Source organism: Antedon bifida, chromosome 5 (assembly GCF_963402885.1).
Source record: "Antedon bifida chromosome 5, ecAntBifi1.1, whole genome shotgun sequence".
Lineage (NCBI taxonomy): Eukaryota > Metazoa > Echinodermata > Crinoidea > Comatulida > Antedonidae > Antedon > Antedon bifida.
In genome coordinates this window covers 9,705,787-9,723,846 of record NC_136230.1, presented here as the reverse complement: position 1 = coordinate 9,723,846, position 18,060 = coordinate 9,705,787, and the positions used below count along the sequence as shown (strand labels likewise).

The following is an 18,060-nucleotide window of genomic DNA, read 5'->3' as shown; positions in this document are numbered from 1 at the left end:
ACACGCCAATACTAGGATGAACAGATTGTACCCTTGTCCACAGTCCAGGTATAAGTAAATTCTAGCTATTTCTTTTTTTTCTTTTTTTATTTTGTAGGAAATTGCATGGCACAGGTTATTTTTTATTTGTTACTTTATTTTGCATCCTTCTTTATAGTATAAAACAATTGACGTAAAAGAGCCTATTTACCTAATGAAATATGATTTAATTTTTACATAGATTTTCACTGTAGCATAAGGATAAAAAGGCTTTTCTTCCCGTATTGCACAATGAGCAGATGAAATAAACAAGGTTTACGTGGATATCTTTTAATTGTGTTGATCTAAAGTTGAATAAGCAGAAAATATAAACATTCAGTGTCTTCTGTACATAGCTACAAGTTAAATTAAAACAATAAATTATACCATCTTTGACGTAGGATAAATTGGACTCGGAAGGGCTCTGTCAACTCTAATCAATAAATTAAGGTAGAATTAATTATTATATGTAAGTCCACCAATAGTCATAAAAAAAAACATTATTTATGAAGTACATAAAATTAAATTACAGTTCATTGAAACCAGTTCAGTACATCTGATGCCGAAAAACACAGTTGGCGCCGTCTTGCCATGGAAAAAAAAATATGTATAAAACACAAAATAAGAAATATCTTGCAAAAAAATGTTTTAATATGTGAAAAGTCTTCTAAATTGGTGTCAGGGAATCTGAATATCCTCAAATCTTCGAATCGAATCGATCGAATCGAAATCCATTGGATAACAATTTAAAATTTTGTCTGAAATGAGCATGATTGCATAGAATTCTCAAAATAATTTTTTTTTACACCTGTAATGTAAGTTGTAATAGTAAACATCCAGTACTAAAGTGTTGGTGGGTCAACTCTGAACTCCAAAAGCCCTACTAATTCTAGACAATCATTAAAAACATTGTTGAAGGATTAATTGCCTAGTTATCTTGGGACATTCCCTGAATATCAAGTTTCGCAGACAACCCTAATTTAATTGAACCCAATGTAAAATAGAATTTCAGATTGTTTAATTATTCATTCAAATTTTCATTGGCCATTTTTCACTATTCATTCAGTTTAAATTAATTGTCAATGTAAACATGCAATGAAATAGTAACTGATCGAAGAAGAATACATGAATAAAACATGAATACATTCATTTCTGATACCAACCACACATTTACAGCCTTAATGGTAGACAGACAGAATGATGCTCTTGATCCGTTTCTTCTTTTTATGGTATCATAAATAGTTTCAGACGTTGATAACCATTGTTCTCCAGAGTTCCCTGTTATATGCAGTTTGAATGAAATTCTTGTTGGTGAGCTGAGTGTTATTGATTGACCATGTCTTCTTCTATTCTTCCTTCTACTTTTTCACATAGTTAGCAGTTGTATTTCTCCTATCCTAATTATGTAATGATGTAAAGCCATTGGTCCAGTGGACATAGTGCATGTTAAAGAACTTACACTATTTGAAAAAAGTAGAGGATTGTGTCCCAGTGTGCTGATCAGCATGGGTGCTGCACTGCTGGCTGCTGTGGGTCTGTGGAGGGCCTAATCCAAATTTCCTCAGTTTCCAGTTAAGCTTGAGGACCAGAATAAATTTATATGTATTAATGAATCTGAATCAGTTGTATCTATCATTAGGAACCGACGACCAGTCGTTAATCAATTTTTAACATGTGTCCGAGATATTTCCTTTTGTGTTGGTATGATATTAATGTGAATTACTGGGTCTAGAAACCAAAAAGTACTCTTAAAGGTTACCATATATTAAGTACTGTACATTGTAAATACATACAGTACTCTAGAGGAATGTATGTAGTGTACCTTCATCAGATTTACAATCTGTCATCACACACACTCTGTCACAACAGTTTGTAACTGACTTTTGTAAAGCATTGGTATTTGTTTATTTACATACTATCAAGCTTCTTGACACTGCATGAAAGGACACTAAAAACACATGACCCACACGCTTTCACCTCAGTGGTCTCTATGTGATCGTATATGCGACGTTTTCTCCTCCTAAATAACATTAGGTCAGATTTTACAATCATGATTCCAACCTTTGGTTGTATGCAAAGTTCCCAAAGTTGCATCTATCAATATTGACCAACAACCAATCATGTCATGCTAATTCACTGTTCATGCATGCAAAGATGTTGGGACGGTGTCCTCGCTCCCCTCGTTCTTTCGGATGTAAAGGGTGTGATTTGCATGTTAAAGAACTTGGTACACTATTAGAAAAGAGTAAGGGGTCATCTCCCAGTGTGCTGATCTGGTAGGCGCTGTACTGCTGGCTGCCGTGGGTCTGTGGTAAATTTAAATTTCCTCAGGTTCCAGGCTTGATGACAAGAATAACCACCTCGACACAGGTTTGATGCTTTCTAGGTCCAGGCAACGATCAACGACATTGATTGATCTGACCTAGGTCGGCCTTCTGTCGCAAACCGAAAGCTTCCTATTGGCATGGAATTCAACCATTATATGGAATGAATATTGGCTAAATAGTTTCATGGTTAAAGTATATAGGCACAAGCCGCATAAGATGAAAACATTTTTATAAGAGATTAGACGTTTATATGTCACTGTTTTAGTTTCATATAAACTCGCTTAACATAGCCTATGGGAACCAATTTAAAAAGATTGATTTTGTACGATAACACCGCAACATCAAACAATTTTTTTTTCTTCAAATAAAGGTATGAATTAAAAAATTTGATTCATCAATCAAGAACGTCTTTCTTTCTTTGTGAAACACATTTAATCTGATTAATCATTAAAAAAAAAATGTGCAGGTGGAGGACGCCCACATACTGATTAACTTGGAGGTACTAACGAAACAATCACTGTTACAGATTCATGAGGGAAGGAAGATATTTTTTGTTGTAGGATGGTTCATCTTTTTGATGGCAAACCCCTGGAATTTGTTTAAAAAGCAGCAACTCAACTCGCGCCGTACATGTACAGAAACAGTAATGGACTTGGTATCCAACTCTGTAATGCATCAATTGTTTTAGGATCTTAGTCAAAAGAAAAACCTCTTTTTAAATGAATTCTCTAAATATTCATAATAATTTGATGATGTAATGTAACTATATTTGACACCAACAATCAAATAATTCTTTTTATATTCATCAGTACATGAATTCTATGGATGGCTGCAGGAAAATTAGTTAAATCAAACGTTACCATTTTATTAAAAAAATTATTTTTAATGAGAAGTAATTAAAAGCTGATAATGAAGCAAAAATGTTATCATGGTTATTATTTAGTTAAAATCACTTTATCCTATGATATCACTTTAATATCATTTTACAATTTCCTTATCATATTTAGTTACATCCTACAGTTTCTTGTAGTCTCTCAACATGTAAAATATGATTGTAATATATTTTATTGATTTTTGGTTTACATTGTAGATTGAATTTTAATGAGGTGCATATTTATTGATTATTTCATGAACTACATATTGAATAAATATTTCATCTAAGAACTGGTCATATAAGAGACATTTTAAAGTTTTCTATAAAAGTTTATTTGATAAATTGATTCTGTCATATTTTGTTTTTTAAAAAGCATAAATATTTTTGACATTTTAAAATATTTTATTTCAAATATAACTTTATATATGGATCATTTAATTAAAATTATTAATTAAAATTTTTAAAGAAATGGTGAGTGAAAACACAAAAACAAAAGTGTGGTATATTTTTTGACATTTTCTTTACTAAGAAGGTACCTCCCCTAAGATCCCAATGGAAATAAGCTAATAAGATTTTTGGGCTATCCTGGAAAATCTTTTATAAATGTATTATTTGTAATATCCGTAATTTATGTTATCAATTTGTATGTATTTTTTATGATGATTTTCCTAATAAATTCAAATCAAATTAAGATCCGCCACTGAGGGTATAGCATAAATTTAACTATTCTGAAAATCAATTCCCTGAAAACTAGAATGGGCTCTCCAAGAGGTGCCAACTTGAACAAACTAAACATTAGGCGAGACACTATAAAAGGTTGGTCAACCCGTAGAAGTCATGCATAAAATACATCCAAACATAGAGGTTGCTATATCAACAATTTCGGGCATCAGCATCGATACAGTAGTAACATACTGTATGCAAAACGGCACATACTGATTTTGTCGTTTTGAAAATGTTTATGTACATAAGAAAATAAAGAAATTGTCATTGTTATGTGCCTTGTGCATCTTTTATTCTATTTAAATTTAAGGTCTGTGATTAAATGTAATTCTTTCTTTTTTTCTTCACAGTTAGGAAATACAACCAATACAGAATTAGACAAATTAACATCCCGGTCAGTGTTAAGAGAACTTGTATATTCAGGTAAGCATCCATATTATTTTAATTTCATGTACTTTGTATGGTACTGTATGACTTTCACTTTCTCTCTTACAATTTATTTCAGCCTGTATGAGAAAAGAATTAATTGATTAACACTGTAATTTTGCACGATAACCCATTCTTTAAGATAAGAAGAACTGGTTTGATAAATAAAGCCTCAGTTTTTTTATTTTCTTCCTTACAAAATGATTAAATTCTAGTCTTGTTTCAGGAAGATTACTGTTATAATTTAGCTTTTTGCTTATTTTATTTGTATCTCCATTGAGATCCAGCCATTGATAACCACAGCATTGTCATTTTTTCAGTAATTTGCCTTTGGATTTAAATTTACATAATGTTTAGACATCAAAGTCAACCCTGGTTTTCAGAAAGTTCATTTTTTTAAAGGATAGTTTACTCTCTGTATAAAACCTTAGTATAGTACATGTGTTCATGTATTTCTACGTTTATAGATTCTTAATTGACATTGTCCATGGACATGACCTTCATATTTTCTGATTGGACTATTTTCAATCAAAACTTAATCAAAGTATTGATTTAAATTTGTTACTCAACATCTTAATTAGATTGACTATGACAGAGTGAGATCAACTTTCACTCTCACAACAATCAACAAAAACAGTATGTAGTCAATGATACCATGTTTGTTACAATGTTTATGTTTTTATTTGCGAAGCGTGGGCAGATCTAAAGTAAATATAATGTTATGTTTAATATATATTGATGATGTCAATCAGATAGTTCATTTAATATTTACCCATGGAGAAAATACTGCATTTTACATGATTTAGCACAATTTGAATAATATCATCTCTGTGCAACGACGCTAATGTATTATGACTACCATATATTTGCCTTGTCTACCTGGATAAACCGACAATAGCCCATGCTCTCTGTGAAGAAGAGCTACTGTATGATATGCGAAAAAGATATAAGTTCCTTGAACACCCCTTTACAATAATGGACTAACCCCAATTTTATTAATTCCCATTCATTTATTATCACTTTTTAATTTAATTTGATTGTTTTTCTCAATTATGAAATTATTCTGAAAAGGTCCCAAAATAATTAGTCCTATATGCTTTATATTAGTTCATTTTATAGAAAGAATGACATTAACATTGATATTTTTTTTATTGTTGTCATAGTCTCTCCAATTTTAATCTTTTATTGCTATTTGATCCTAAAAGTCATATGCCCACTCCACAAAACTGACCCAATTCATGTTCAATACCTGAGCCATTTCCAACCAATAGTGACACAGCTTATTCTTAAATGTGGATTATCGTTGAATAATTACATTATTTGCATCTTTAAAAAACCATTTGACCTTATTAACCCAGTTTATACGTAAAATATAAATCCAATTACGGTACCATATTCATCTGCTATTTAACGTAAATTGCCACAATTGAACAAGGTAAAGATGTCATTATCATAACCTCTGGAGAAATTTCCTATTCAAATGAACTTGTTTAATCATATTATTTAATAATCCGTTCTTTCTAACGTACTTGTCTATGATCCCAGCCTCGCTGCTTAAGTAATGTTACGTGTCAACGTTTATTCTCAATTGCAATGGTCACTTAAATCTTAAGCGTGGCATTACCAGATACGTGCTTTTGAGAATTCATAACCTGAAAACAGATTTGCCCCGAAGGAGAAATAATCTATCTCATACTCGTGCAATCATTGCACGCTGTCATGTCAAAAAATGGACTTTGTAATCGTAAGAATTCCTTCGTTGATGCTCAGACATTTACGTGTTGGGGGCATCCAAGATAACGTGGGTCTAGAAATCTGTTAGATACATCGATCATTCTCTGACATGTGTAAATATGTATGTGAAGACGTGTGGACAGTTTATTTATTCAAGTGATCTGATATTGTGTAATGTGCAATGAATTACATCACATTTAAGATTGACTGCCACAGAGTGTTTTACTATAGTACGTTACATTTGTCATACTTCAAAAACATAAAATATATTTATTCATTTGTCACAGTTTTAAATTATTTTAAAAGTCAGATTTTGATCATCAAAATATAATATGAATTTTATAAATCCATCAAGTTGATATTTTTTCAATTTTTTTAAAGCAGCTGACATTTTTATTACAATTGATTTTCTCACTGTCAAGTACAAAATGCATTAACTAAATTCTCAGTGAATTCAAGTTATTTCAGTAATTTTAAAATTGTTAATTACAAATTGATTGTCTTTTTAAATACTGTATTTAATCGAATAAACACCCTGGAGCGTTTATTATTCAGGAGGGTTTCTAGGGGGCTTTTATTCGGAAGGAGTTTATTTTTGTTGGGTGTAATATGGTAACATGTAAAATCAAATAAATGTACCCCCTAGATATGAACAAATACAACACAATTAATATCGAGAAGTGATAAAATACAGTAAAAATTGTATCAAAATGTTTGTAGATCATTTCAATCAATGAATTCTACTACAAATAGAAATATTTTGTGATATGCATGTGGTGGGACATTTATTCAAGGAATGAATAAAGGCCCCAGGGCTTTTATTCGAGGGAGGCGTTTATTCAAAGCGGGAATTTATTTGAATAAATACAGTAATTATATTCTATATTTTTCATACATACTGAATATAGTATATTTTCTTAAACCTGTTCCGATTGTTGCATCCAACTATTTCTATTATGATCGTTAATTATTATGATGATATTAAGCGTCGTAATTTGATGTGTGTAATTTATTGGTGTATATGCTGCTGCGGACATTCTTGATTGGCAATCTGTGTATATACAGCATGTCAACTGTTGCATTTTACAGGATATTGCCATATTGGTTGCTGATCCATAGCGGCCATCCGATGGAAATTGTGGAATAATAAAACCTATTTATTACGCACATAAAGATGCATTTATCATTCCTGTTTTGAACTGTCCTAGATTAGCTTAAAATTCTTAGTCTTCTTTATTTTTTAATTTATATATTATAACTTCATAAATATTTATTGCTGGTTTCAACAAATTCAACGGCATATCACAGTACTTTAAATGAAATAATTATTTAAAATATACTTTTATCGTGGTTTGTATTGCCTTACAACTCTTAATTATTTCTTGCTTTATTTGCTTATTCTTATAATGATTAATTATTCGTGTTCACTTAATCACTTTTTTTATTCAAGTATTATTCATTTATTTTGCTTCCAAATCAATTATTTATTTGTTGACATGCATTAATTTTCATTCGTCTTGAGCAGAAATTAAAAAAAACATTTAAATAACTGGTTATCATTGTGCTCTCAAATAAATCTTAAAAAACAACTTGGAATCTATTGCATTGGACCGCCACTGACTGCAACTCTTACTTTTCAATGGTTAGTATTATGACCGCATCTTTGACAGTTTGACCGCCTGAGCTCAACGCTTTTATGTAATGTTGACGGCTCTAACCCACCGATAATAGTTTTTGGGAGCATGGCTTACAGTAAATGTGGTCTTGGTAAAATTTTATTTGCCATTATGCAACAGACAGGCCCTTGTATTTTCTATCATTTATAAATCATCATAATAAATTTATTTGAAAATGTTCACAGTTTTTTTTAACCTGAACATTGGATAATCTATCAGGTATCGTAGATAACACAAACAAACTATATATATAGTTAACATCAAATCATATAAGATTTTAAAAACTTTAAAAATCATTAAATGCATCAAAAAAGCAGTATCTGATACATATACCAGAGTGTAATTTCACTATATAGTATCATAGATTTGTTTGTACCCCTGATGGACATTGTGTTCACCATTCCTTGAGTTTAAAAGAATGAAAAGTTGGATGCTAGCCAATGAACAGTAACTAACTAATAAATGCTCCATTGCGTTACGTTGATAGCTTTTATTTATTTATTTGTGGCTCAGTTACAAAGCACATTCTGCGACGTTAAACTTAAAAGGTTATGTTTAAATTGTTAATAAACTACTTAATCATCTAGTTCATGTATGGCACGGCAAAAGATCAGGGTTAAGAAATCTAATTCATAAGACCTATTAACTCTAACTCGTACTATAAATGTATAAATGTCTGAGCATAATTCTCTAAGGGCCTATCTATGTTATTGAAAATTTGCTTGAATTACAAGAATATGCAGCTTAACATATTGGATTCCAACGAAATTGATTATAAATTGATTGCTTGAAATGTTTATTATAGAAACTAACAGTTTAATAAATATAATACATTCTTTATAATAAAGTTCACTGTATAAATTGAATGTATAAAACTGGTACAATTATTAATGGATTCAAGTGGATGTTTACCAAATGCATTTAGCAATTAGTTTTTACATTTATTTATTAGGACTTAATTTCTACATGCATAGCTCTTATTTTTAATTTGTGAAAGAAATGTATTAAACTGCAAGGCATACTAAGTATTCATATATATAATATAATAAGCCTGTATTCACATTCAACAATTTTGGTGATACTGAGTGAGTGAGTGACCAGCCATTCTGTGCAGTGTATGATGCTTTTACAGGGACTTTTTTCTTAAAATTGCCTCCAAGCAACAGAGTGAAATGGACAGTTAACACAGAGTTGGAAAATCCATAATCTTGTTAAAATTGTCATACTCTGACCCAGACAGACATCATTGTACGTTCCTCCATCTTATTACTTAGCACAGCCTTTTTAATAACCATGATGTATCAAAATTCATAGCATTATTTTATGACTTGAACATAGGGAGTCATACCAAGAGAGTGTTTTATCCTTGAACCATACATGACTATAATTCTCTAATTAGTAACTGAATTAATTTCCATTTCTTAATGGTGTTTTTTAATATTTTATACAGAGTTGACATATTTATTGTTTATATTGATTAAAATAGCTTGGAACTCGGCAACGATAAACTATGATTGTAACAACAAAATGCACAGTTATTTATTTAATCAATTTTAAACAATTTACCACATTTTGTTCTTTACTCTTGAGAAGCAAGACCATGCAATAGTCTGCATTAAAATCCTGTTATGTATCCCTATAGACTATTTTCATCAGTGCTTCTATGAATGGATGAATTTTGGGAGCAGGAACGCTAGTAGACCACACCCAGTACCGTTTTGATTTCGATCATTTTGGAAATTTCCTCTTGACATCATCATCAATTCCTAAGTTTGTGATTATGTATAAAACGAGTAAATACCCACCCCAGGGCAGTTCTATTTCTTCCCACATTTTACACTAACTAAGGATCTCGTTGACACAATATTGACTCTTGAAAATCATTTATACAGTAGTTTCCCAGTACAATCCAGTCGTTCCCTATATTCAAATGTCTATAAACTTTTAAAGTATGTTGCAGTCATTTTGATCCCCAACAGACAATCACACAAAATCTTATCTCTAATATTAAAAGGTAGATATAAAATAAAGGCATTTAAAAAAAGAAGAAAAAAACAAAAAGATAGATGCAATTGATGAATTTGTTTATGTATTCATTCTGAAGTCTGGAATTGGTTGCCAATCTTAAGCATCAAGCTACAACTCCACTTCTGAAGACACAATTGAAGACGTCTTAAATTCCTTTATAAATATTATCATTTAAATTCCTTTCATGGGAGATAAATTTGTTACTCCCTTAGAAAAACATTCAGAGACAATGAAAAACAAACCTCAAGATATAAGTCGATTTAAAGTGACGTGTACGCTGGTATATTTATTGATCATCGTGCATTTTCGTTTCCTTGCGGCAGTCACAGATACACATATCTAGGACAATAATGATGTACTGTATCGTTTTATTTGTTTAGTTTGGAAGAAAATGTGATTAAAATCCAATTATAACGTGTTGAAAGGAATCAATGAGTAATTTGATTGTATTGTGTAATAATGCCCTGTCATAGATGCTAAAATAGATGATGAATTTCAGTTAGATTCATCAAATTGTCATTACCAATTAGTGTATCTATTATTAATTATCTATGGTAGGAAACATACCCATTCAAATTGATTTTTTCACCTTCGCTTAATGTTACCGCATCAATCATTCCTTGTGTCGGTTATGATTGCATCAGCAAGGCCTGCAATTGGAAAATAAAAGGACTGGGATGAGCACTCAAGTGTCATTCAATTGACTAGGTCTTTATGTATTCTTTCTGTATAATGGTCCTTTTCAGTAAATACATCCAATTTACAGCCGGTTAAATATATACAGTACTTTGGTGGTCATTGAGTATTATCAATAATAGTCAAATGAACTCTCTGTTCATTTGACCATCTCTGGTAAAATTGAATTAAAGATTTGTTTACAGAACAAAAAACAAAATTGTTGGTAATAAGAAAGTTTCTGTTTTATAGATGATTCTTTTGTAATCTATTGTTCGGTTGTAAGTTTTCATATACAGTATATTTTGTATGTTTTTCTTATGTTTTCTGAGGTGTACCATGGTGATCTACAGGGTGCTGAACCGTTGTCATGTATTTGTTGTTTATTGTCTCTGGAAAATTGAATAAAATAAATAACTAAAGAAGTACTGTAGCTTGGTGGTTAAATCTGCTTGCCATTCCAATCCCAAGATCCAGAGTTCAATCCTGACCACAGTGCCAGAGTTATTATATCTCACAACTTTTTCTATTCCACTCCCTAAACTAAACCTGAAATAAGACTTTTATGCGCATGTTTAATCTGAGTTTATCCTATCCTATAATTGGGGAATTTTTTTGTTGGATGCGTAATGAAATTGTTTTTAAAGTTGTGCGTAATTTTTGGAGAACACAATAAAACAATAATATCAATCAACTGTGTATTTAGTATAGTCTGTTTCTCAATGTTGGATGCCTATGAAATAAAAAACATTTTAAAAAGTTGTGTGTGATTTTTGGTAAACACAATCAGATGGCTTATTTGTTCCATCAATGATATATCCCCAGTAGAGCATAAATCTGACTATTTTTGTGCATCAGTTTGGTTATTCAAAGATTAGAAAACTTAATTAAACACAAATGGTATAAAATCGAGTTAGAGTCACAAAATAGAGTTCTCAGTAGTTCTGTATTCATTTTATCAAGTTACAAACAACTTTTTTTTTATAATTGGAAAAAATGTGATAAAATAAAAGGATGTCATTAATCGTAAAGCATTCTAATTCCTGCAATACAACTTTCCATCTTTTCTATTAATATCTCCCAAGGTCCTGTTCATCACTTTCTGCAAACTCATTTGTTAATGTCTTGAGAAAAAATGAACAATTTCCATTTGTGTCCTGAAATAGATTTTAATGTCATCTGAGAAGATATATGAGCGCAGTAAACAATATTCTAATACATCTTCAATAGCTATGGGCTAGGCCTTTTAGCCACGGACAGTTTGCATGAAAACGGACTTATTTTCGTCCTTTTCACCTTGTTTGATATGCGTATCACTTTGATTGCAATTTTGAAAATGTATTTTGGAATTATACTTAAGTGTTGTTTTTTCCATTTTTGTTAATCGTTAGACTTGTAGAAACTTACAGTTAACTTAGAGGAAACAAAGTTCACTTTATACACAGCGACATATTTATTTATTTTGTATGTTCATAGTGGTATTTTCCAACTATTTAAAAACTTCATTTTTTAATAATTAATTGTAGTTAGTTATTTTATACTACAGTATTTTAAGTTTAATTTATTCTTCATTATGATGTTTCCCCTTTTGTGGAAAATGATTATCCATATAGAAATCTTGGCTACAGGCAAAGAAAAGAGCAAATCTGTACTGTCTCAATACCGTCTTTCAGAGCTGGTGTACATCATAAATAATGTATGTTATTGTCTGTACATTCTAAATATAGATAATTACGGAGAAGCCAACTTAATTAACGAAAAGTAATTAGACTATACATTGTTGTCTTAATAATAAAAAAGATATGTACATCAATATAACATAATTATTAGGAACATAAATTTTGGATTTTTATAATGAGTAGCAAAAATTGAATGGTTTCTTTGTTATTACTAATATAAAAAAAATAGTAGAATGACTGCTACGGTTAGTATGTACGTTTAAATGTGAACCAATGTCAGTGATATGCGCACAATTACCAACCAAACATAGTAATGTTTAGTACACATTATATGCAATAGCCAAATATGATTTATCACAGTATATTACCTCCAATCATTGAAACAAATTGCCTATATGAAATAGAATATATTTCTTTATTATAAAACAGACCCTGTTTATTCAAGAGATGACAATTTATTAAGTTTAAGTTTATGGCTAACCTTTCTTAATCATACTAATTCTCTGTCTTTTTAAAACTTTTTTCACTCCCAATTACTTATTGATATAGATCTCTGTAAGTTGAACAAAAAAATAACATGAACTAAAACTTTATTCGTCTTGCGTAAGCACTGCAACGAACATTGTTATGTGCATCAGATCACATGGTCTGCATGTGTAACCTACAGTATGCACGTATCATTAACAACCATACTGGAATTAAAGACACCTTCCCTACAATTTGTGACGATTGGTAAAAATAATACATATATATTACTTTAAAAACATTAAACCATGTCATTCCTTGTCTTAAATGTACGTTTTATGGTAAATTATGATAAAAAGTGAGAAACAATACACTACCTAAGTAGCTCGCGGCAATTGACCTCTCGTGGACGGTCTTACGCCTAGCCTAGCTAGGCTTAGTTTTGTAGGCCTAGCTGGTAAACATCGGTAACGTACGAACATCGTATGCTAGCTATATACCTAGCCTGACGTTGTATAGTTGCTGCATTAATTGTCTTTCTATTTTTGCCAGACTCAGTTGATACAAATTGGGGAAAACCCGGTATTTTCGTTGAAAAGTTAGGAGTCCTCCATTTGTTTTGGCCTCACGATCGATCGAAAAGTGGGTGAATTACAGAAGAAAAACAAAAATATCAATCCGCGCGCAATGCATTTTGGAATTTATAGCGGGCCGCTATAATTATTAGAATCGACTTATTTTTCACATTAAAAGTTATCGCAATATGACCATAGAGTATTATTTTTACATTAAATATAGTTTGTGATCGTAAATTAGATCTAAAAAATGTAGGAAATGGGTCTTTAAGCTCTGAGAATGTGTAAATTATTATCGTCTATTTCGTGAACTACAGTAGTCGTGAAATATTTGACATTTTGACATATTTGATGGCATAAATAAGTGGTCACAAATTCGTAATTCATGTTGACAACTTGTTGCTGCACGAGAACTCTTCATTGCCACGCATTGAATGTAACATTCATACAAGTTTTAACAGCTATATGCTTGATAAAAGAATTAGAATTTCCATCTCAACACCAATTGGATGAAAGTGCAATATCCGTCTATCAACCTGATATATTGTATACTGTTTTACTATTTTTATAGTCGGCTATCATTTTTTTATGTCTTGTTTAATTCAGAGGTACTAAAATCAATCAGTTAATCAATTAAAGTTTATTCAGCAGAAACAGGAAAAAAGGTCCATAAAATAGAAATAATTAGCCATCAAAATTCATTGCTGGACTATCACAACAAAGTAAGATCTATCAAACTGTGTATTTAGTATCATTGATTTTAGATAAATTGTTTTATTACTTATTATTTTTCAGATGTGCACATAATTTTCTCATTTGAATTTTCCCTTTAGGGGGAAACAAGACAAAATGAACATAACTTACTGTAGAGTTTAGACAGATTTACTTAAGTATAATTAAAGCCTTAAGCGCTAAAACAAAATGTGTGCTTTGAAAAGTAAGAAATACATTAAAAATATTTCATAAATAAATTATCAAAATATAGTAAAATAAAATATGATGGTGAATTATAATATATCTATATGTAAATTATACAGATATGAATATTCTAATTCATCCAGGTAGTATTAAGTTTAGAAACATATCAATCTAATCCACTGGACTTGTTTATATTAGTAAACAATGACGATATCAACAAAATTTCTAGACGTTTTACTAACAGCTCTCCTATAGTAAGACCCTATCACGGTTCACTGACCAAACGGCACAATTCCATCATTCGGCATGATGATACAACCTGGATAGGTCGTGAAAAATCACTGTTTACTCTAAATAAGTCCAGTGGATTAGAAAGAATGATATCATTCTAAACATATATGTAAATAAATTATGCTTAATTCTGAGGTAGCAGGACACAATATAAAAACTTTGTGGAAATAACTGTTTTGTATATTTACCCTAGCTTTCACAAATATTCCACAAAACCTAGATACTTGTGAGATAAAATTATAGCAAGTACTATTGAGAGCATGTGGCGCAGTGTGTTGGACGATTACTGATCGTGAGTTCAATCCAACTCTTGCAGCATTGCTTGTATCCTTAGGCAAGGTACTTTACTCACTGCCTCTCTCCACCCAGGTGTATAAGTGGGTACCCGGTTAGATCAAGATACAACTTTGCACTGATTACTAGCTGCATTATGAGTGCATGTTTCCTTTAATGTTTCCTTTTCATGTAATACATGTTTGATCAATAAAAATGGCCGGGATAATAATGTGAAGCACTTAGAAGCATTGTGCAATAAAGCACTATATAAAGAATAGCATTGTTTTCCAAAATGAGCTGTGTATTAATACTGCACACAATCACTTATTTTCGTAAGGCCAAATAAACAAAAATTGTTTCCCATTCGTCATTTCACCTTTTTTAAATGAAAATATGTATTTATAGCTAATGTGACGCACTTCACACGAGAATGTCGCAAACATGTAATTTCTATGAAGGAATGATTCTTTCTTATTTTTTTTAATGAATACGACCTTAAATACTAAAAACAAAAGCTAAATTAGTGAAAATATTTATGCAGCTTCAAAATTTGATGACCTATTATAAGAATTGAGGGCGTGTGGCGCAGTGTGTTGGACATTCGACTACTGATGGTGAGATCGAGGTTCGAATCCAACTCTCGCCACATTGCTTGTATCCTTAAGCAAGATACTTTACTTACATTTGCCTCTCTCCACCCAGGTGTATAAATGGGAACCCGGTTAGATCAAGACACAACTTTGCGCTGATTACTAGCTGCATTATGGGAGTATGTTTCCATACGTGTTTGATCCAAAATAATGACTGGGGTAATAATGTGCGGCGCTTAGAGGTTTCACAACATTAGGCGCTATATAAATCCAGGATATTATTATTATTATAAGCTTGCCCTTACAGGCCATTTCTCATCCCACAAACGGGTAGATACAGTATGTAGTTTTGCAATGTTTATTTCCTTTAATTTAATGGTTATTATTATTTTTGTGTCTGAATTGTTATTATCCAATATTATATTTGTTCAAATATTCTGATTGCAATAAAGTTTAATAGGCCTATTTGAAGTTGTAGAAGATGTAGATTCAATTCATTTTTTAATGCTATTTGTAACTACATGTTTTAAACATGTTTTGTAGGTTTCAGATTAAGGCTTAAACCTGATTTCCGTTGTTATCCTTAGTTACATAATTTATTGCACATTTTAGAAGAAAACAAATTATTCAGTAATATCAATTGAACACATCACGATTAATAAATAATAAAAGACAGGATATTAAGAGTACTAATTCAACACAAAGATATATTTACAAGAAAAGACTCTTTACAATTCTTTACAAAAGTGTTAGGATTAATTACAAATGTCAGTGTTAGATAACAGAGGAAGAAAGGAAACAAATTATAGATATTATTTGTCAAGGCTGTTGTGTAATCTGCCTAAGGATGATAGATGATGTTGATGATGGCTATCACTAAGGAATAAATGCATGGAGATGCTTTGATAAGTCATGTATATGTATGTATAGGCAGTATTGTTTGAAGGTTTGCATGATAAAGAAACACTAGAACATTTTGCAGTACACTCTGTGATTCCCAAATAAGAAAGCAAGCTGTGATCGGATTGAAAATTTGAACGAACCCCCTTTTTCCTGAAGTGCCTTTCCAACTAGAGACTAGCAGCAGATGTGATGATCAATAGGCCAACTAGCCTAGCTAAAGACAATTTTTTCCCCTTTTGTGGACAAACGAATTCCCTGTACAAACCCCACTACATATTGAAAAGTAATGTTGAGAAGTTGTCAAACTTTTCATCTTAGATTCTGATTCTAAAAAAAAAGTAAAACCACAGGTTTGGACCATGATTGGTGTTGATGAAGCTCTACACACATAATATGATAACTGTAGGGTTAATAAAGAATCAACATTTTGTATTAAAGTTTTCATAGCTAGAAAAAAGATAACATATTGCCTCTTTTTTCACATTTTATTTCACAGATCAATTTTTTTTTTAATGAAGTAAAATTTTCAAAATATTTTTTATTTAAAAGTATGTGTTATTAATGCAAATTTATTTTCTTCAACATGTTGCCAAAATTAAATATAAAAGATGCAGTTCTACAAAAAACAAATGTGATAAAAATATTTAAAATTACACCCTAGTGTACTTAGTTTTCATTTCCGGAACTCACAAATACACCTTGTTTTTCTGCGTCAAACTTTATTTACACCAGCACCACACGTTCTTGTAAAAGACAGTGCGTTCTAACATTTATAAAATAATAGTTTAAAAAATAAATTACATCAAAACGTTATATTAAACAATTAGTAAGTAAATTATATCTTTAGAAAAATCTTAAAACTAAACCTTTCATTTAACACGGTTGTTGTATTCTATGAATATACAATGTTATGGTAATTTGCCATTATACCTAACTTTCTAATACAGTAATATGGTCTTTTAAAGACTGATAACGCCTGCATCTAAATTACTCATTGAAAATCATAGCGCAATCAATCAATTAATAAAAATATACTGTAATGTTAAATCTAAAATGCATTGTTTGTACCGCAAACGTGCCAGCGACAGGAATAACTCCATCTCAATTTTACATCGTATATATCATCTGTAGTAACAGGTATATTGAATACAAATTGGGTTTTGTAGATTCTATCTTAGTACTGTAATTCTTGAGTTGAACAAGTGCTATGCTGAATAAGCAATGCTTTGGAATAAACCCTTTGGTTGAAATGCAGCAGCTTTTGTACCACAGTTGAATAAGTACAGTACTTATAAGTTGAATAAGTATTCCAGTTGAATAAGACTCCCAGTTGAATAAGTATCCTAGCTGAATAAATACTCCAGTTGAGTAAGTACTCCAGTTGAATAAGTACCTCAGTTGAATAAGTACCTCAGTTGAACAAGTATAGTACCTCAGTTAAATAAATACTTTTTGAATTTGCGGTCTATACAATTGATGTTAATTATAATAAAGCTTTGTATGATGAGATGGATAGGGTAACATTTGGGAGTGATTTTAATTATTGTTTTTTATCATTTTATTATGATCGTTTTGTTTTTTCTCATGACCTTTACCTCTTTATGGTATAAAGCACTTGTCAAATATTGGAGAAATAAGTATGATACTGACTTGATACAATCAACTAATCCCAACTCAATTTACCCCTTCCCCCTGATGTATTCCCCTCTCCTTCCTCTCGCTCAGTCTCCATTTGCTACTCTTGGCCATGTTTGGTTGGGGGTACAGTAAGCAAAAATAAATACAAAAAAAATTGTTGTACTGATTAATTGTAGACTGTGTTTTTTGTTGTATTTTTCAAACATTCTAAAATACTACTTTCTTTAGTTTAACTTTCTATAAT

At 31.0% G+C, this 18,060-nt stretch overlaps 1 protein-coding gene across 1 annotated transcript in view; it reads left to right on the top strand.

The window, feature by feature from the left end:
- LOC144843297 (carbonic anhydrase-related protein 10-like) overlaps positions 1–18,060 on the top strand; it is a 96,526-nt gene that overhangs the window by 51,515 nt on the left and 26,951 nt on the right. The window contains exon 6 of the mRNA XM_078700090.1: positions 4,293–4,365. Coding sequence (XP_078556216.1) covers positions 4,293–4,365 — 73 coding nt within the window. The remainder of the gene's footprint in view (positions 1–4,292; positions 4,366–18,060) is intronic.